Source organism: Centroberyx affinis, unplaced genomic scaffold (assembly GCF_046629955.1).
Source record: "Centroberyx affinis isolate AG114_WGS23_722 - 3 ecotype Tasmania unplaced genomic scaffold, CSIRO-AGI_Caff_v1 ptg005392l_1, whole genome shotgun sequence".
Taxonomy (NCBI): Eukaryota; Metazoa; Chordata; class Actinopteri; order Beryciformes; family Berycidae; genus Centroberyx; species Centroberyx affinis.
In genome coordinates, this window is record NW_027282697.1 from 70,457 (window position 1) to 91,246 (window position 20,790).

Sequence of the window (20,790 nt, forward strand, 5' to 3'; positions counted from 1 at the left end):
TAGAAGGGCTTTGGGTGTTAAATTGGCTGCAATGACAAAGCCAGGCTGGCCATGCTGAGGCACCACATAAAGCCCCTTTTTGAAACAGGAAAAAATCCTGGACATTTTCATATAAAGAAATGTCTCTATCAAGGATTGCTATAACACAATAGTGATTCAACCTATGTCCAGTTCATGAAAGCTTTTCCGTTCGCCATTGTAAACACAGCGCTTTGCTGGGAAAAATCCTCTGTCGCACAGGAAGTGATGCGTTTCACGTTTCTGGTTTGTTTGGAATAAACAGAAGAACTGGGTAGTTAGCATGAGCGGTGATAGCCGCCATGGCTGAACAGACAAAGAAAAGAGAAACTCAAACTGCATCGACATCATCTGTTATCAGTGAAGTGGCACAAGGCACCACCTCAACTTAGTAAGGTTAATAAAAAACAAACAAACATCAAATCCAAGGAGGGCTGAACAATTAATCAAAATTTTATCGAAATCACAATATGGCCTACTCCAATTTTCAAATCGCAGGAGGCACAATATTTGTTAAAGGTGAAATGTGTCAAAATACCATTTTAAAGTAAATATTGTGGTGCTGCAGAGATGTCCTGGCCTACACATCATATTCTACAGACTTAAGAAAACATCTTTGTTTGGTACAGATCCCCGCAAAAATCACACCATAATCATTTTAATACGTTTTTCAATGAAAATGAGAATAATGATGTAAAAATTCTCATTCCCTCTAATATCGCAAATCATATCGCAATACAGTCAAAATAATCGCAATTAGATATTTTTTCAAAATCGTTCAGCTCTAAATCCAAGTCAGATTCAGGTATTTCGGAGTAAAACTGAACTTGGCCTTTGATAGTCACCAAAATTCATGGTGGATTCCCACCAGTTTTTTTTCAAAGAAAAAGGGACTAGTCCTCGCCTGCATTCAAATCTCTATGAGGGTGGGAAAGAAACCAGTCATGCAGTCTGACACGTATTTCTACAACGCTTCAGATAGGAAGCCTGCAGGATAGCTTTACTCAAAACTATTCCAAATGCATCACATTAGCACATCTCACTGTTTCGCTCATGTAATCTAGAATCGTAGAACAGGTTATAAAGTGAATTAGGGATATCCTGAAAATGTATGTGCTGTGAACAGGCGTTACCCACCACCACTTAACAGCAGTGAGGTGCATGGGATGGAAGGAGGCGAGTCGCACCATCATGTCTGCAGTGTAGAATCATTTTAAATTGCGGACAGAGAGCAGCCCGACAGCTATGGGCTTTCAATTTCAAAAAGTCGAGGATTGAGCTCATCTTTCCCAGCTTGGTTTGATTTACTGATTTTAGACTGATCAGAGTGAGGCTTGTACCACACATCTGTTCAATTTAAAAAGAGACAAAAACATCGGGACTCGATATCAGCAGAGAGTCAATGTTGAATGACTCGGATCGGAGACAAAAATACAAGAGATAATCAGTCATCAGTGACCAGAAATCTGTCTCCATCACGCTCTTCAGCCATAAAGCATGAGGGAATGCCACAAGCTCCAGAACAGCTTGACATCCTGGTTTTGAATGTGGTTTCATGCTAGTCGTCTACTCAAACTGCCTCTTAGTATCTAGTATGAACTCTGAAGAACTGGTCCCCACTGACTTCAGTTGTTTTGGAGAAGGCTGCTATGGAGTTGTGCTGCAGCCTCCCTGTGTGTTATATGGACAAACTTCACCTGTGTTTCAACTGGCATGAGGGGGAGGAGATGACAGAATTTTCATTTTTGGGTGAACTATTCCTTTAAAATCATATATATTGCCATGACGGCCAAAAATAGCATGACAACTGGAGTGTGACTCAAATCTAAAAAGGCAGTGACAGCCACGTTGATTCATGACAGGTCGGGCCAGACAGAAAAATGGTTAAGCATACAGAAAAATCTGATGAATTGGAAGGGAAACCCCCCCCCTGTCTTCTGTGGCCAGAAATCAGCTCATGTATTTTCCTTGACATTATTATTCAGCTTGTGGTTTGCGGGGGGATGTATGACAATCGAGTTCCCGGTGATATTTGGGGTTATGCTTCTCGGTGTTTGACAAACTTGTGATGACAGCCGCTGTGGGATCGGTAGCCCGCAGAACGATGGCTAGGAGTTTGTTTCGAGGCTATGGACTGAAAAAATCCATAAAATACACAACAGCATTCTTATAGTGTTAACTGGCATTTTGAAGCTCCTTGGGATTAGGACAATATGTTCATCCTAATACAAAAAAACCCTTAATTTTCCTTTGCATCAGCACTGCAGCCTAAGCCAGTGATTCTCAACCTTTTTCATATCAAGGACCCCTAATTTAGTCCACATAGAGCCACGGACCCCCATTTGATGAGTCTCTCGGACCCAAATCTGAGAATATTTTTGTTGTTAGATATGATTTTGTCCAGAAAACTATCTGTACTGTAGGTAGAGAGATAACAGAGACTGAAACTATGATCAAAACAGCCATTCTTCTACATTCTCTAATTGTGTTAACTTCTTGTAAATGAAATAATGCTGAAGTTTAACAATTCATCAATTTGCTGGGGACCCCTTGGAACCCCCCCTCAAGGACCCCTGGTGGTCCCCGGACCCCACGTTGAGAACCACCGGCCTAAGCAACAGAGGGATCAGTCTTCTTCTCCCGCAAACAGGAATTCATCATTACACCCAACAAGTGAGGAACAAATGGAGAGGCGGAGGAGATAACAGTTGATAAGTTTCACCTTTGGGCTTTAATGAAAATGAGAGGCCCACGGGTGCGAGAGTCCTCCCCCCCGCCCCCCCCGCCCCGACTAAGACATCCCGGCTTTGGGTTTCTTGGAGGTGCCGTAAAAAAAAAAAAGAAAAAAAAAAAAGACAAATGTTTTATGGCAGGCGCGAGTGGGGAGAAGGGAGTCAAAGACCTGCCAACAGACAGCCCATATAAACCATGCTTCAATAAACCACTTCCTCCACCCTCCTTTCATTGACAAAACCAGGGGAGAGTGAGCATTTACAGCTCAGTTCCTGTTTTTCGGCGGCAGTGGCGGCTACCCCCGTCTATCTGCACCCCCCCCACCCCCCCCACCCCTTTCCCCCTTCTCCTTTCATGCCCCGCAGCAGCAGCAAGCCTGCAGTTTTCATGGCTCTGGCTCTTTTGTGCTCCACCTATACAAGTAGGTATGATTTCTGCAGAATCGTAAAACAATTACTGGCAAATTCCTGCAGCTCTTTGATTCCTGGCCAGGAGCTGAAAGGGGGAGGAGGAGGAGGAGGAGGAGGAGGAGGAGGAGGAGGAGGAAGGGGAGGAGGAGGAAGAAGAAGGAGAGGGGCCTTACAGTAGTTAGTGGTGGGGGGGAAGTTTTAAAGGTGCCGGTGGGGGTCGAGAAACAAGCCCTTTTGTCCAGTGCCGGGAAGAGCAGTGATTTCTAGAGCAGTGATTCTCAACCTTTTTCATATCATGGACCCCTAATTTAGTACGCATTAAGAGCCACAGACCCCCATTTGATGAGATTTTGCCTCTCGGACCCAAATCTGAGAATATTTTTATTGTTAGATATGATTTTGTCCAGAATTCCATGACTGTCTGTATTGTAGGTAGAGAGATAACAGAGAAACTATGATCAAAACAGTCATTCTTCTACATCCTCTAACTGTGTTAACTTGTAAATTAAATAATAGTGAAGTTTAACAATTCATCAATTTGCTGGGGACCCCCCTGGAACCCTCTCAAGGCCCCGCTGGTGGTCCCCGGACCCCACGTTGAGAACCACCGTTCTAGAAGACTAGGAAAGAGTAGAAAGAACCATGGTTCATATTCACCATCTGATCAAATGAACTACTCAAAACGGCATCTTGCTTCTGTAATTCGATGCATTTCCAAATTGAAATAGGAGATGGGTGTCGGGGCGGGACATCGCGACTGCGTTCGAGAATGCTTTGGACATAATCTTGAGCTTCACAATTTCTGGATTTTTCAAATGGATAAATTCCAGCCACCGGGGACCCAACCATGGTGTCTTAGGAAAGGAAACCGTTTTCACCGCCGTCCCATGCTGCCACTCTGTCACTTTAAACGCTGTGAAGCTGAAGGCGTCCAGGTGGCTCGGTGGCCTAAGGCGCGGACCATGTACACGTGACATCTTTTCTGTCTCTCTCTACTTTGTCTAATAAAAGGTGTTTGGTCTATAAAATGTCAGAAAATGGTGAAAAATGTGGATCAGTGTTTCCCAAAGCCCAAGATGACGTCCTCAAATGTCTTGTTTTGTCCACAACCCAAAGATATTCAGTTTACTGTCATAGAGGAGGAAAGAAACCAGAAAATATTCACATTTAAGAAGCTGGAATCAGAGAATTTTGACTTATTTTTCTTAAAAACTACTAATTCATTACTCAAACTGATTAATCGATTATCAAAATAGTTGGCGATTAATTTAATAGTTGACAACTAATCGATTAATTGTTGCAGCTCTAAAAAATGTTATATGTTGCAGGTTTTATATGATGTGAGGGGCGGAGTGAGAGATATTCAAAGAATCTGTGATGGTATTACTGGTTGGAATTTCTATGTCTGTCCACTGGTACACCACAAAGCCACCACTAAAAATTAGTAAAAGTAATGGGATTTTGCAATGCATGATTGCAATGAGTGAAACTACACTGACTTTAAAAACTGTGTTGTTGGAACTAAATATTGAATTCATGCACTGACAGTTAGAAAAACCACCTTGCTACTTCCTGATATGTGGATGTATAGCGCATCAGCCAGTTGGTTGATGCTTGTTTTGACTTCTACCGTACTGTCTGGTGTATGAGCGCACACTGTATTTCCCTTGCAGGGCTCTGTGTCAGCTAAACAGTGCAGACCGGAATTCCCCTGTAATGCCTTAAATCCTTATATGCAAATGAATGAACAAAAAAGCACAAACGCACACAGGGCTCTGTGTTTGTGTTTGTTCATTCATTTGCATATAAGGCTCTTCTAGGAGGTACTCCTCCCAAACACCTGATAATACAAGAAAGTAAAGCAACTGTACATGTTTTTGGCATTTATTGTGATGTGATGATATGGAGAATTAGCCAACAAAGAGGAAAAGCTTTATATTTAGCTCTATATCACTGATAATGGCTCATTATCAGTTCTGTTGTAGTATTGTAGAAATGAGCTAATCTCACCTCCTCCTCTCCTTGCTCTCTCCTTGCTGTCTTCTTTCTTTCCATAAGTAGTTGCAGTATCAATATGGAATAAAGATTGATTAGCAGACTTTCTGCTGATAATAATAACTTTATGTGTATAGCACTTTTCTAAAAACAAGGTTTACAAAGTGCTTTACATACAATAAAACATAAAGACAGTGAGGTAAAAATACCGCAATGAAATATTTGATATTTAGAAAACTACTGAAGAAAAAACGAAAAAGTTTCAGACATTTCCTGTGACAAAAAGTCATATTAGTACCGCTTGTGTTTTATGAGACTTTATTGCAGGCAATCTGGCTCTCAGCTGGGCAGTCAGCTGACTGATTACAGAGCGCAACAGGCATCGCACCGTTCCACCTGCTACTGATAGAAATATTACTACTGTTTTGGTTGTTTTGCTCATGTGTGTTTAAAGTATTAACGCTCTGCTCTGTGGTGTATTTGCCTTAATTAGAAGACAATTCTTGCTCTGTTTGGACTAGATAGGTAACCGTTGGGGTGCGGTCACCTTGTCTTTGCAAAACACTGATAACCGGAGAATACCGTTGGACAGGAGACAGGCTGCTGTGATAAAGAGCTGAATATAACCAGCAGCAAGCAGAAGCCTGCTCCACAACAGCCTTTGTGGAGCCACTGCTCCCAGTGGAGCTCGGGCCTTCTGACCTATACAGCCAATGAGGAGACGTCTGCTGCCTTTTCTTCTGCTCGGCTATCGGATGGCCACACTGCTCCAATAGTCAAATGAAGTTAAGTGGGGTTGTTTCTAGGGTTTGACTGATGCATCAGTTTGTCGATACAACAGGCTGATATAGGCCTTTTATTAAAAAGGCTCCGATATGATGGAGGTTCTGCCTCTTCAGTGCGTAAAACCTAGGGCTGGGCGATAATTCAATATTATCGTTTATCGTCTTTCAGTGGAATCATATCGTGATGATATGAAGATATTATGATATCATGACACACATTTCTGCTGTCTAAATTGATGATGACAAGCACATTTTACTTAAAAACTCTCATAAAATGAGGAATGGTAGGAATATTATTTGAATATTTCTGTTTTGTTTGACATCACACCTAACACTACCATTCGGTTCAATGAGATGAACATTAATTTGATTATTTAACGTGATTTTGCATACATGAACCATACCGTGATATATATTGATATCGAGAAAAATCCTTATGGTTGAAATCAATATCATGATAGTCATATCGCCCAGCCCTAGTTCCGCCTCTTCAGTGTGTAAAACCTGCTGTGAACCTGCCTCCTCCCTGCCTTAAGGAGCCACTAACCCACCTAAAACTATTTCATACAGTTTCAATGGAGAGTTTTAGTGTCCCATGATGCTCTAAATGCAGTTTCAGAGGCTTTTCCTCCATGACAAGAAATAAACTCTGAGGGAAAAGCCCAATACTTGGATTTGTTTTTGCCTTGAAAACAGTCAAATTTAAAAGATACTGAATATCGGCACTGAATATCTGCGATTGGCATCAGTTTGAGGAAAAAAAAAACATATGAGTCAAACCCTAGCTCCCCCTCCCCCTCCCCCTCCGTGTCTCATGTTTTCACTTTGGCACCAGCAGAAAAGAAACGGCTTTGGCAGCAACGAAACAAATTCCCTAAAAATTTGCACTATGACACTTGCCTCCGGAATCGCCGTTGAGCACTACCGCCTGCCTGTTAAAAATAGTAAGGAAATTCAGAAAAAAAAAAAAAAAAAAGTATTTTACTCGACGAGCACAGGGTGAAACTGCAGCATGACTACCCCCTGATTCCAAAGACAGACGATATTTGAGAATCCTTAACACTTGTGCCAGAATACAAGTGAAAGCGATGCGGGCCTCTGCTCTTCAGGAGAAAAAAACAAAAAAAAAAAAAAACCTTCTTTCATGTCAAAACACTGTGACCGAACAGAAAATTTGTGGGGGTATTCTAGCTGCCTAAAAAAGGGAGGAGGTGGGGTTGCGGCGAAGAAAGAACTTAATGGGTTTCCTGGGAAGAAGTCGGAGTGGCCAAAAGCTTTACCCCCCCCCCCCCCACACACACACACACACAAATATCAAGAGCTAGAAATGACATGGAAACGCAAAGACGCACCAATAAGAGACGAGGAAGGGCTCGCTCGGCCCCGGGGCTTGGAAGAGACGTATTTCAACTGTGTGCACATGCATGCAATTGAAAGGTAGGGGAACGTCATTCAAGGGGCCACAGTTGCCTTTTGTTGGCTATCTAATGCACTCTGTTAATAAAAAAATTAAAAAAATAGTCCAATATTCCTTTCACTTGTGGAACAGTAAGCTCCCTACTACCCATGACTGTCCTTTGGACTAGATCTGCATGATTTAACCAGCTTAAAATGTGTCCTCCATTGTAGGGCTGCAACTAACGATTATTTTCATTGTCGATTATTTTCTCGATTAATCGATTAGTTGTTTGGTCTATAAAATGTCAGAAAATGGTGAAAAATGTGGATCAGTTTTTCCCAAAGCCCAAGATGACGTCCTCAAATGTCTTGTTTTGTCCACAACCCAAAGATATTCAGTTTACTGTCATAGAGGAGTAAAGAAAACAGAAAATATTCACAATTAAAAAGCTGGAATCAGAGAATTTTGACTTATTTTTCTTAAAGAATTACTCAAACCGATTAATCGATTATCAAAATAGTTGGCGATTAATTTAATAGTTGACAACTAATCGATTAATCGTTGCAGCTCTACTCCATTGTAAAACATCACCGATATTATACTAAAGGAGGTAAATCCACAATATTCTGGATGTCTGGATGACTTTTTAAAGACAAAAATGACCACACATGTCCAGTAAACTCTCCTTTATCTCGGGAGCTGATATCAGTATCATCAGAGCTCACATTAGCGAACCCGCAGCAAAGAGGAAAGGAATGCATCGCAGCTTCGGAGACATATTTCAGCCTCCGGGGGGGATACGGTATCTTACGTGTGGGTCACTGCAGTGACTTGACTTATGTGGTATGTGCACAAAAGCCACAAATGAGCGATCGGGAAGCCTGAAGAGAGGATGAGGAAGAAAGTTAAAAGGTTTTCATGCGAGAGCTCCGCGGAGCCCAGGAGACGCCCACAGGCGAACATGTTGGCCCAATCATTAAGACATCAATCTGTGTGTGTGTGTGTGTGTGTGTGTGTGTGTGTGTGTGTGTGTGTGTATTCACCATAAGGGGCTTACACTTTAGCAAATCTGGTTAACAGAAAGCGCTTTGGTCTTAAAAGGGAAAAAAAATCCCTCCTCAGATATTCTTACACTGTTAGAACATCTGTGATGTCCAACGCATTCCAGGAGTTATTTTGTGATGAAGTGTTGCAGTTTACTTTTTTTTTTTGGTGTACCTACTTTGCCTCATCTATTTCTACATCAGTTAGTGATTTCCTACATTTCCCAGAATGCCTTTCGACTAGGGCTGGGCGATATATCGATATTATATTGATATCGTGATATGAGACTAGATATCGTCTTAGATTTTGGATATCGTAATATCATGATATGGCATAAGTGTCTTTTCCTGGTTTTAAAGGCTGCATTACAGTAAAGTGATGTCATTTTCTGAACTTACCAGACTGTTCTAGCTGTTCTATTATTTGCCTTTACCCACTTAGTCATTATATCCACATTACTGATGATTATTTATCAAAAATCTCATTGTGTAAATATTTTGTGACAGCAAACCAATAGTCATCCCTACAATTTTGTCAATATTGATATCGAGGTATTTGGTCAAAAATATTGTGATATTTGATTTTGTCCATATCGCCCAGCCCTACTTACAACTGAACATTTAGCCCACTTCGTAGAAAATACCGAGATATATATCGTGTATCGTCATTCAGCCTAAAAATACCGAGATATGATTTTTGGTCCATATCGCCCAGCCCTACTTTCGACAACCCCCCAGAGAAGGGGTGTGAACTCTCCTACACACCTGAATATCCAGGTGTGCAGAGGTTTTATTGTTTATATCCTAAATAGCTTGAAAGCATGGTCATTCAGCTATGGGTTACAAACGTCTATGGTCATGGGCATTGCATTCTGGTCTATTGAGGCTGCTGTCAGTGGAGAAATGAGTATCTCTGCCTCTTCTACAATGGATTTCTCCCTGTATGATTGTTGGAGTCTAGAAAGAAGCCCTCGCTCTTTGATTCTGAGGGACTGACACCAAAACTTGACGTTTACCGCTGATGTTTTAGATCCTGAAACATTTTCTGCTATCAAACTCCATTGTAGATGTGCAGGAAATATGCAGATGTGACGTCATTAGGGCTGCAACTAATGATTATTTTCATTGTCGATTAATCTGTCGATTATTTTCTCGATTAATCGATTAGTTGTTTGGTCTATAAAATGTCAGAAAATGGTGAAAAATGTGGATCAGTGTTTCCCAAAGCCCAAGATGACGTCCTCAAATGTCTTGTTTTGTCCACAACCCAAAGATATTCAGTTTACTGTCATAGAGGAGTAAAGAAACCAGAAAATATTCACATTTACGAAGCTGGAATCAGAGAAATTTGACTTATTTTTCTCAAAGAATTACTCAAACCGATTAATAGATTATCAAAAGTTGGCGATTAATTTAATAGTTGACAACTAATCGATTAATCGTTGCAGCTCTAGACGTCATCTCGTCTACATTTGGCCAATTATCCACAGGAATAAGAAAACGAAACCACAAAATAACAAAATGCACCCAGAAAAGGTGGATTTTTCCTTCAACAAAAAGCTCTTTGGTCTTCAAAAAAAACCCCCAAAAACACACACCTCAATCAAACTCTCCTGTGCCTCGCCCGCACTGAACAGACCACAAATCTCCGGCCCTTTTCAACAAGCTCCCCCATTTCTTCCCCATTACACTGTCTTACATCGTTCCATAAAAGTGCCAATCCCCTGAAATATCACAAACACCTTTGAAGAGACGCCATCTCCGGAGTGGATTAAATGGCGGCCGAGGCACCAAACGAGGTGCTTAAGCAGCGTGAGCCGTCGCCGCCTACTGCCAAAATAGCAAACCCCCCTTTTTGCCGGTTTTTCGAGGGGGGGGGGGGGGGACTTCTTCTTCGCCGCCGCTCGTATCGCCATGGCAACGGCTCAACGCCAGGCCCCCCCCGTTAAAAACCTGCGCGGCAATAATGAAGCGACTTCACTTGACTGCCGCGTCGTTAATCTTAATGTGCGTCTGGCGGCTTCTCGGAGGAAAAAAGCGGCGGCAACAAATCACGGAGCAGAGTGTGGGAGGGAGGAACGGCCCCCCCTGAGTCTCTCCTTTTTTTTTTTTTTTTTTTTTTTTTTTAAATCACTCCCCCCCCCCCCCCCCCACTCAGAACGGCTTTCTGTGTCTGTGTGTGTGTGTGTGCAGAAATTCATGAAAGTGATGACATGTGGATAAGGAGGGGGGGGGGGGGTAAAAAAAAAAAAAAAAGGAAACAGCTGATCTGAAACCCTATCGAGTTGTTTGCCGGCGTGCCACATGAGCCTTACCTGCCGTCAGCGTCTTTACAGCTGGGGGGACGCCCCCGCAAACCTAATCAATGGACGTCTCTTCAAATTAAACTTTCAAATGGAGCGAAAGTGGCAGTGATGGATTTTTATTGTGTCTTTAAAATGTGTTAGTGGCAGGCTTTGAAATACGATTATGGCTCGCTCCTTCACCTGCCACCCCCCCCCTTTTTCTTTGAAAAAATCCCGACCGGGGGAATCTCTGGTCCGCGTAAAACTCTTTTCCTGGCTGCCAGAATCGCAGGATGCCAGGTTCACGCACCCCAAGCCTTCCATTTGTCAAAGCATTACTGTCAGCCCTGGCAGCGGTTAAGTGCGAGGCAAGGTGGAGATCCAGGTAGAGACATCAACAGATCGGGCTTTTTTTATTTAAAGCTCTTTTCAGGATTCAGTTTCTTCGTTTCTCGTCTTTAAAAAGGATAAGATGAAACATTGCCAGTAGCTTGTAACAAATCTTGATAAATATATAAATCTAGAGCAGTGATTCTCAAACCTTTTTCATATCAAGGACCCCTAATTTAGTCCACATTAGAGCCACGGACCCCCATTTGATTTTGTCTCTCTGACCCAAATCTGAGAATATTTTTATTGTCAGATTTGATTTTGTCCAGAATTCCATGACTATCTGTATTGTAGGTAGAGAGATAACAGAGAAACTATGATCAAAACAGTCATTCTTCTACATTCTCTAATTGTGTTAACTTCTTGTAAATGAAATAATGCTGAAGTTTAACAATTCATCAATTTCCTGGGGACCCCCTGGAACCCCCTCAAGGACCCCTGGTGGTCCCCGGACCTCATGTTGAGAACCACTGATCGAGAGCATGCAGTGACAGAAAAAAAAAAAAAAAAAAAAAAGAATCAGACATGAAGTCATCGAACAACATTTAGCCAGAGCTGCCTGTGACAAGGCAGGTGAAGTGGAGGAGAGGTAAAAATGGCCGACCGTGTTCCAGTCCATTTAGTTTGAGACGGAGCTCTTTCCTCCCTGCGTCGTCCCACTCCTCACACTAAATATCACGTTTCCAAGGCTACACAGCGGGCAGCCCAATCACGGCCGTTTTTCCTAATGCATCCGCAAATATTCCCGCCAGGCCGGGCCGGGCCGCGCCGGGCCGGGCCGCGCGGGGCTGGAAGATTGCGAGATTTCCACCCGGGCGATCGGAAAAAAAAAAAACCCCAGCTACGAGACAGTTATGACTCAATTCGTCCCCGCGCTCGCGACACGTTTTTTTTTTGTTTTTTTTAAACGCCTCCCGTTTTTTAAGACGAGGAGGGACGGCGGCTTAGGCTGTGTGCAGGACGGATATTCAGAGCAAGGTGAGTGAAAAGGCTGAGGAGAGAATAATCCTCAACAGCTGCAAAACGGACTAAATTAAAACACTCCGGCCAGAAAGAGGGAGAAGAAAAGAGTGTGTGCGTGTGTGTGTGTGTGCATCCTTGGCGCTGACCCTGAGACTTCCTGTGTGTGTGTGTGTAGCCAGCTGTGCCCTTGTTGGACCACTCAGCAAGACTGTTAGTATCCACAGTGTCAAACACAAAGCCTGGCTATGCAACAACACTGTATCTTCAAAGTTCTCCCGCTTGGGATGGGCCATATCAGTTTCTTTTCATGCTATTGTCTCCGTATTTCACAGGAATTTATACAGTTTTATCTCAGTATTGTAATAATGTGTAAAGGCTGCAAGTCAGTCATAATGCCTTGTTTCTATCACTGTAGAACAGTGGTTCTCAACCTTTTTCATATCAAGGACCCCTAATTTAGTCCACATTAGAGCCACGGACCTACATTTGATGAGATTTTGTCTCTCGGACCCAAATCTGAGAATATTTTTGTTGTTAGATATGATTTTGTCCAGAAAACTATCTGTATTGTAGGTAGAGAGATAACAGAGAAACTATGATCAAAACAGCCATTCTTCTACTAATTGTGTTAATTTCTTGTAAATGAAATAATGCTGAAGTTTAACGATTCATCAATTTGCTGGGGACCCCCTGGAACCCCCTCAAGGACCCCCGGTGGTCCCCGGACCCCACGTTGGGAACCACTGCTGTAGAAGCTGAATTCCTGCTACATCATCATCATGAGTTTTTTGACACTACACGTTACTACTAATGGTGCTGTTACACAATACAGTTAAAGTAATAATCTGTGACATCTTGATATAAATCAATGTCTGTTTTGCTACTCTTTAGTGCCAGTTGATATAACTCAGTAATGATTCAACCTATATCCAGTTCATGAAAGCTTTTCCATTTGCTGTTCTAAACACCCGGTGTCTGGTAGCTCTTTCCTGGGAAAAATCCTCCGCCGCACAGGAAGTGATGCGTTTTGCGTTTCTGATTTGTTTGGGAAAAAACAGACAAAGAAGAGAGAAACTCAAACTGCATCGACAGAAAACCCAAGCTCCACCCACACCGTTTGATTGACAGGTGATCTCTGGGAAGTGCAGTGCAGAAACACCATGATGGAGACCAAAAAAAAAAAAAAAAAAATCTCGCCGATTACCACTTTAATAAACAGCATAATGGTATTTTAATAGAAAACGGTATGTTAATGATATCATGATATTGAATATGTTACCATGTGAACAGTCAGAGGCGAAGCCCATTAAAGCTCAGGGAAGGACGGCTACCTCCCCAGATGCAAAATAATGAGTTCCACTGTTTATCTTGTAAAGCATGAGTCACACTACCAGACCGCTGCTCACACTGTCCAGACTAAAACTTGAGTAAACGCTCGCCGCCCCGTCGGGAAGCCGTTCACACCAGGCGACGGGTTAAGTGTGAAGACGAGGGATCACACGCTACACACTCTGTCTTTCAGAAACTTATTCCCCTTTTGTCCAGAACAGCTCACTGTAAATACAATTACAACAGAGCTGTTCTATCGTTTCTTGTTCCATAGGTACGGAAGCTACAGATTACATTTAGCCTACGTCACAAATATATTTTGAAGTGACATCATTACATGGATAACACTGATGAAGTATTTTGTATGAACTTCTTTCACTTAATTTGCAATTGGATACATATGCAGATTGACCCAGTTTATACTATTGGAGTTGGGAATCTTACTGACACACTACGTTAGTGAGTGGACGTTGTTGTTGTTGTTGTTGTTGTTAACGTGACTTCTCTTCAGGTTCATTCTCTTTTTTTCCCCTTGAGCTAAACTCTCATTGGCTATTGTCAGTATTGCTCTCTGATTTCAGTCTTGGACTGCTTCACACAACACCAGCACGGACTCATAAAATCAGAAAAAATCTTGTTGGGTTCCGACTAGGGATGGGCATGAGTACTCGATTTGGACGTCAGTCGATTTGGACCTCAGCGGTTCAACGGTTCAACGTATACGAGTACTCACATTTTTTTTTTGCTTTGTAAAAAAAAAACATAAAAAATATATGTATATAATAAATATAAACATAAATTGACCCTGTTCTATATTAAAAGTTTACATTTTTTGGACGGGACTGCTAGCAAAAATGATAGATCTGCACACGCATCGTTACAGGATCTAATCTTACAGCCTGTAATGTGCCTGGTCGCCATTCTGGCAGAATGGCGACCAGGCATAAGAGTGATGTTTGGAAGTATTTCGACAAAATAGACGAAATGAATGTGCAGTGCAAGCTATGTAACGTTAAACTTGCGTAGCATGTAAGCATTAGCATAAGCTTAAGCATAAGCATTAGATAGTAATAGATATTCTTACAGGCCTATAGCCTATGAAATTAACTGTTTAGTGTTAGCCAAACTTTGGTTCCGCTTGTGTGTTTCCAGTCGGACACGGACCCCTACCCACATTTTCGCTTGGGTGTTAATTTCGGACCATATTCTTACATTCTTTTTTTTTTTGCGAGTACTCGAATATTGAAATTACTTAAAATGCCCATCCCTAGTTCCGACTAGTCTGGAATCATCGGGAGTCTTGAAACTACTGTAGGATAATCTGACCGACCGACCCCCTTCTCTGGGGGTTGCCAAAAAGCATTCTGGGAGATGTGGGGAAATCACTAACTGAAGTAGAAGTAGACAAGGCAGGTTGAGGGAAAGCGGGTAGGGCCAAAAAAAAGCTAATTAGGACACTCTTCATCACAAAACAACTCCTGGAATGATATCTTGACAGTGTAAGAGTATCCGAGGGGGAATTTTTCCTTTTAAGATAACTATTTATTCTCTGCATTCTTGCCTCAACAGATGAGCCGTGGTAGAGAAGACCAACGTCCAAATCAGCACTTAGCCTAAACCATCATTTTACCTGTTCTAACCAAGCCAAGAGGCTGCAAATGTCAAAATCTAACATTAGACAGAGGATTTTGCAGTTTCACATCCACTCAGTGTCAGCTAAACAACTTGACAAGATGGAACAAGATTGGGCCAGTTGGCTACGTTTTTGTAAAAAGTGCTAGAATTCTCCTGAGCAGCTTGAACAAATGAAACCTCACCGTCATTTCTTCTGATCTATTACACTTAGGCTTTGTTTTAACTAGAAACCCTCAAAGGCCTTTTGAAGACCCTAATAGATCAGGAAGTACTTTGGCTTCGCAATTTGTCACCATGTAAAAACACATGAGTCCCACAGACTTCATAGGGATCGGAGAGGATCTCATGGCATGTGTCATCCCGTAAGACTTATTGGGGGTTAAGTATCCTCCTGCTGGGCTTTAGGCCATATTCTCAGAGCCCAGCACGTTACATTCATCAAGCTCGGGTCGGAGGAAGAGAAGGATGGGACGCGCGCAAGCCAAAACTCATTTGGTACACCTTGCAATCAAAGGCCTTTTAGAAGGTGCTTTAAGCTTTGGAGTTTCCGTATCAGCAGATAGGAATTTGATTTATGGACTGCTTGGAGGCATTAGGGAAAAATTGAATATGGCAGGAGATTTTCCAGCGTGTGGCCCGTCTCGCCGCACATCTTTTTTCATATCTTGACAACGTTTGAGTCCCGTCGATTCCCTGGGCCGTCCATAAATCACGGGGGCAAAAGGTGATAAATATGCACCTTCGCTAACCGCATCCGTCTTTCGGCTCCGTCAGGTGTTCCCGCCGGGTCCGGGGGGGGCGGTGGGGATCATTTTCACATGGCTCAGGAATTCGCCGTGAACGTTCTCGCCGATGTGGAGGGGGGGGGGGATTTCGGGGGCATAAGCAACACTTTATGAACTCATTGGTTAAAATCCCCCTCTATTTATTTATGAGCGTATGTTCACGCCGAAGTGGGACAACGGGGTTTCTTGTTGACCCACATTGAAGCGAACGGTTTCCTAAGGCTATTCGTGGATGCATCCTTTAGTCCAGTGATTCTCAACCTTTTTCATATCAAGGACCCCTAATGTAGGGGTCCTGAGATTTTGCCTCTCAAACCCAAATCTGAGAATATTTTTATTGTTAGATATGATTTTGTCCAGAATCCCATGACTATCTGTACTGTAGGTAGAGATATATCAGTGAAACTATGATCAAAACAGTCATTCTTCTACATTCTCTAATTGTGTTAACTTCTTGTAAATGAAATAATGCTGAAGGTTTAACAAGTCATCAATTTCCTGGGGACCCCCTGGAACCCCCTCAAGGACCCCTGGTGGTCCCCGGACCCCACGTTGAGAACCACTGGCGTGCATCATCACATTTGTAGGTAGAATCTCACTACTGGAGGAGTACAAACTGATGGAACCCGGTCTGATAAACTAACAATTGGGAAGGATGCTACTGTGTGTCATTGCTCAAGGCTGACTTGTTTGTTTCACTGTATATAAGCTGTATACTAACCCTATTCTCCAGGGAACAACCTGTACCGCTAGTGTGTTGTGTACTTCTCTCCATGCTGCATGAACAAACCTTTAGAGACCGAAGAAAGAAGTTCGTCATCGCTCAAAGGAACTAGGAAGGTAAGCAGTAATCTTAAGGACAAGGAGTTTGCATCTACAACTGGACAAGCACTCTAGAGAGGAACGATTCAAAAGCATTTCCTATTCTATCCATAATTTACATTCAACAATGTCCCAAGTGCAGCAAAATGTAGAAAACAACCTACAATATCTAGGGTTCTTTTTGTTCTTTCAAAATGCAACGTTGATTTCTCCGCTGAGCGAAATTCCGATTTCTCGGAATAATTTGTGACCATTGCATAGTAATTCATAATCTGTCTCTAGGCACTACAAAGACCCGATTCAAAAGCCACCCTTTTTTTGTTTTGTTTTTAGAAGTGGGGGCGGGGCGGGATACAGTCAACCATGTAGTACAAAAGTATTCCAGGGCCAGCGAACGAGGACCAGGAGGAGGAGGCATGGTTTCTAGCTGCCTTTGAGTCGAGTCAGCCACCCAGTTCATTCACATGTGGTGATTCAATCCCTGCCAACAGACAACTTGTCCATATCTGCTCTAATATGATATTCAATACTAAAAAAAAAAAGGGAGGCTGAAAGACAGATAAAGTGGATGAGAAGTCAGTTAAAAAGCACACTGAGTCTCTCACAGACATTATGAAACAACCAATTCATAATTAATGTCTTGACACCAACCTGTACACTTAGATCACTGGGGAACTTCATACACTTTTTAAAAAGGGAACGATTTGAGTTTCATGTATGGATAATAAAAGATTGGGGTTCGACTGATGTTGATTTTTGAAGATTAAGCTAAATTTTGGAGAATTGTATTCTTGTCAGGGTGGAAAAGCCTCCGAAACAGCATTTAGACCAGTGGTTCTCAACCTGGGGTCCGGGGACCACCAGGGGTCCTTGAGGGGCTTCCAGGGGGTCCCCAGCAAATTGATGAATTGTTAAACTTCACCATTATTTAATTTACAAGAAGTTAACACAATTAGAGAATGTAGAAGAATTATAATTTTGATCATAGTTTCACTGTTATCTCTCTACCTACAATACATATAGTCATGGAATTCGGGACAAAATCATATCTAACAAAAATATTCTCAGATTTGGGTCAAAGAAACAAAATCTCATCAAATGGGGGGTCCGTGGCTCTAATGTGGACTAAATTAGGGGTCCTTGATATGAAAAAGGTTGAGAATCACTGATTTAGACCATCATGGGACACTAAAACTCTCCATTGAAATGCAGACTAATGAAATTCTTTTAGGGTTAGCAGCTCTTTAAGGCAGAGTGACCCACCTCATCTATTGAATGGTAGGAAAAATCTGGGATATACAGTACATTACTGCAGAAAATCCAATGTCATGTCCGGTTTTCCAGACTGTTTCTCTGTAGCTGTGATAGAGATGAACCTCCATTATATCAGAGGTGGATGACACTGACTGATATCTGATATTTAGCTAATAAAAGGCCAATATTGGCAAACCGATTGGTCTTAACTTGCAACAGGCAACATACAAAATCCAAATGTGACAACTTGTCCCACTTCTCACAGAAGTGAGAAACTAATTACTGCACAGCAGAGCGATCTTAGAATTGTTCTCAACAAAACTGAATATCCTCCTGCAGTCCTGTGTAATTACACTATGACAGGGTCTCTCCGGCGAGGCGTCCGGCTTGGCGCACCGCCCGGCGCTTGTCGAGCCCAACAACCCTCAAATTCACCAGAGGCTGAAGGGGGTCAGAAATTCCCAACCAGCAAATATTTTAATTGATCCCTTCCTTGCCAGACGCTCCATCAGGACCCCCCTTTACCTCGCACACCCAAGCAGGCTAGACCACAAAGACTCTCTTTGGCCTTTTTCCACATCAGTGGAAGTAGTATTAACCCTATGCAGGCTGCAGCCCCATGTGTGCACATAGGCAGTGTGTGTGTGTGTGTGTGTGTGTGCATATGCAGATACATCCGTTTGCAGCGGGTGAACTCTAAGCACTTCAGGATAAAAATCAATTATCAGTATGATCTTCACCTCACTGACTTCACATGTTGCAATGCTTCCAGTTCAAGTTTATTGGCTTGTGTGGCCGTGTGCAGAAGTCAACCAACACGGAGTAAATATCCAGACAAGTTCGACTTGTCCCTCCTTTATTTACACCATGCATCCATGCAACTTAAGCCCCCAAATCAAACAGCTCTTACACACAAGGCTGGTCCGTTCAGTGGCCTAATATCTAATAGCAAAGTCAAGGGATAGGAGTAAAAAAAACGAATAGGTCTCCATTGAGCTGCTCTACTGCACTACTGGCTTTCCTCAACTCTTATGAGACCATTCCACATTAGATCAGCAGCAGCATCACCCTTATGAAACGTATGATACTTCAACAATCACCATAAGGAAAGTCTCTTTTCTCTTGCGCCCCCCCCCCCCTCTACATGGAGGTCAGAGGTCAGGGTCAGCCAGGCAACAGCACCGCTAGAGCTGGTAGGGAATCAGCGTCTTGCTCAAGGACACTTCAGCAGTTTCAAATATGACAAATTCAGCTTAAAACAAAGTGACCAAGCCTTACCTCTTTTTGGTCTAGGGAAGCTTTCGTGCAGGTGAAAAACAACCTTTTCCACGAAGTGCTGAATGTTGCTGTGCTCTGGTCCTCGAACAAACACCATCCAGTCGTGGGTAAAGCCTTCCACAGTGGGTTTCTTTCTGACCTGGGCACGGTGACCAAGTTCTAGTTTCACCTGAACAGCACCCTGTGGAAAGTTCAGATAATAATTCCATCAAATAGACTGGTCCCAAAATGGAATTTCGGTGACTGCTCGGATTCACCAAAACAAAAAAAAGGTGTAAAATGGAGTGACAGTGCTTATAATATACCGATACGTGTATTTTCATTTAGCACAGAATGTCAACTGGATTTAGGAATTTAGGATTGAGAGTCAAGAACACACCAAGCCAAGCTTATAAGGTTAAAAAGTGAATAATTGAAGCGCCGAAATTAAGTAAATCCTTCTGTGGTTTTCATATGCTTTCACGCCACGTTTTACATCAGCTCTAGCCTCGATACGCTGCGTTCTCTCCGTCACGCCAAACTCCATTCAAAAATATTGCAATTCACTGGTATTATTTAATGGAAATGTATACACCCGGTAGAACAGGACTCAATACCTTCTACCAATGGTAAGGGTCTGCTGGTAAATTCGGCCTATATCCGACACACGAAGCAGCGCGTACTTCAATAAAATCTCAAGTTTTAGAATTAGTTCACGCTGCTCGCCATCTCCCACCATGGTGTACTTCAGTGGCGGAAGATAGTGGCAGTAGCAGGCGAACCAGTTATAAAAGTTGACATTTTATTGGACTGAAGTACTGCTTGGTGCATTGGATATGTGCCGAAATGAAGAGTGGATCCTAAAGATTCAGAAAAGGTCTTAAGCCATGTTCTACTTTGCCCATAAGCAAGGCAACATGTAATTGCCCTATTTTTGAATGGAGTCTAGCGTTACGTTCTGCCCATACAAGCGAGAGCGGCACGAATCGGGGCTAGCCAGCAGTCGGAATACGGCTTGGAAATCCTCGTTACGGAGTAAAAAACACCGACTCCGGCGTGAGAAAACAGCAAAACGGCCCCAACACACACCACAGCAGACCGAGCTGGCTAGTAAGTCGTCCAACTGGCTACTCACCGAATTGGCCATCCTTGAGGCCCCGCGTTACCGTTATTTCATGGAGAATTAGTTTTAAATGAGAGCAGAGGTGAGTACAGTTTGCCTATGGCGGCGGACATGGTCTCTTCTGGACTGAACTCAGACTCGACACTTTCAAAGGCTGACCGGTTGTCAAGCCAGTCGCAATAACACACATAACTTCCGTCGAAGACTTTCAAAATAAAGCCCTCATTACGAGGATGCTGTATCTGTTTTCTTCATATTCCCATGTCCTTCTCATTGTCACGTTTGTTGAAATTGACTTTAGTTTGAGGAATAGTGACGCTTGTGTTCAGTATCATTGTTTGGTATGGAAATGTTCTGTTCTATTCTATTCTGTTCTGTTATGTTTTATTCTCTGTGTTGTGGAAGCTACCTTAAAAGTGCAGTTTTACAAACTACCGATTACTTCATATTAGAAGAAGCTGAACAACAGCAAAGCTGCCCTCAAGGTAAATATAGTTTTGTTAACTAAAGTTTCGGAGAAAAAGTACTTCAAACTATGCTGTAAAAAGTGATAATTTCTACAAC

The 20,790-nt window shown here is 42.5% G+C and overlaps 1 protein-coding gene across 2 annotated transcripts in view; it reads right to left on the reverse strand.

The window, feature by feature from the left end:
• The window catches only part of mllt3 (MLLT3 super elongation complex subunit), a 54,736-nt gene extending 34,441 nt beyond the window's left edge, over nucleotides 1–20,295 (reverse strand). Inside the window, exons 1-2 of one of the 2 annotated variants that reach the window (XM_071546713.1) lie at nucleotides 20,239–20,295; nucleotides 19,125–19,305 (exon numbers count right to left, since the gene is read on the reverse strand). In XM_071546713.1, the coding sequence (XP_071402814.1) occupies nucleotides 19,125–19,305; nucleotides 20,239–20,250 (193 nt within the window). In that variant the 5' untranslated portion in view covers nucleotides 20,251–20,295. Of the gene's footprint in view, nucleotides 1–19,124; nucleotides 19,306–19,820; nucleotides 19,833–20,238 lie in introns of those variants that run through there. The other variant, XM_071546715.1, reaches the window with a different exon arrangement.
• Nucleotides 20,296–20,790: the final 495 nt, after the last annotated feature.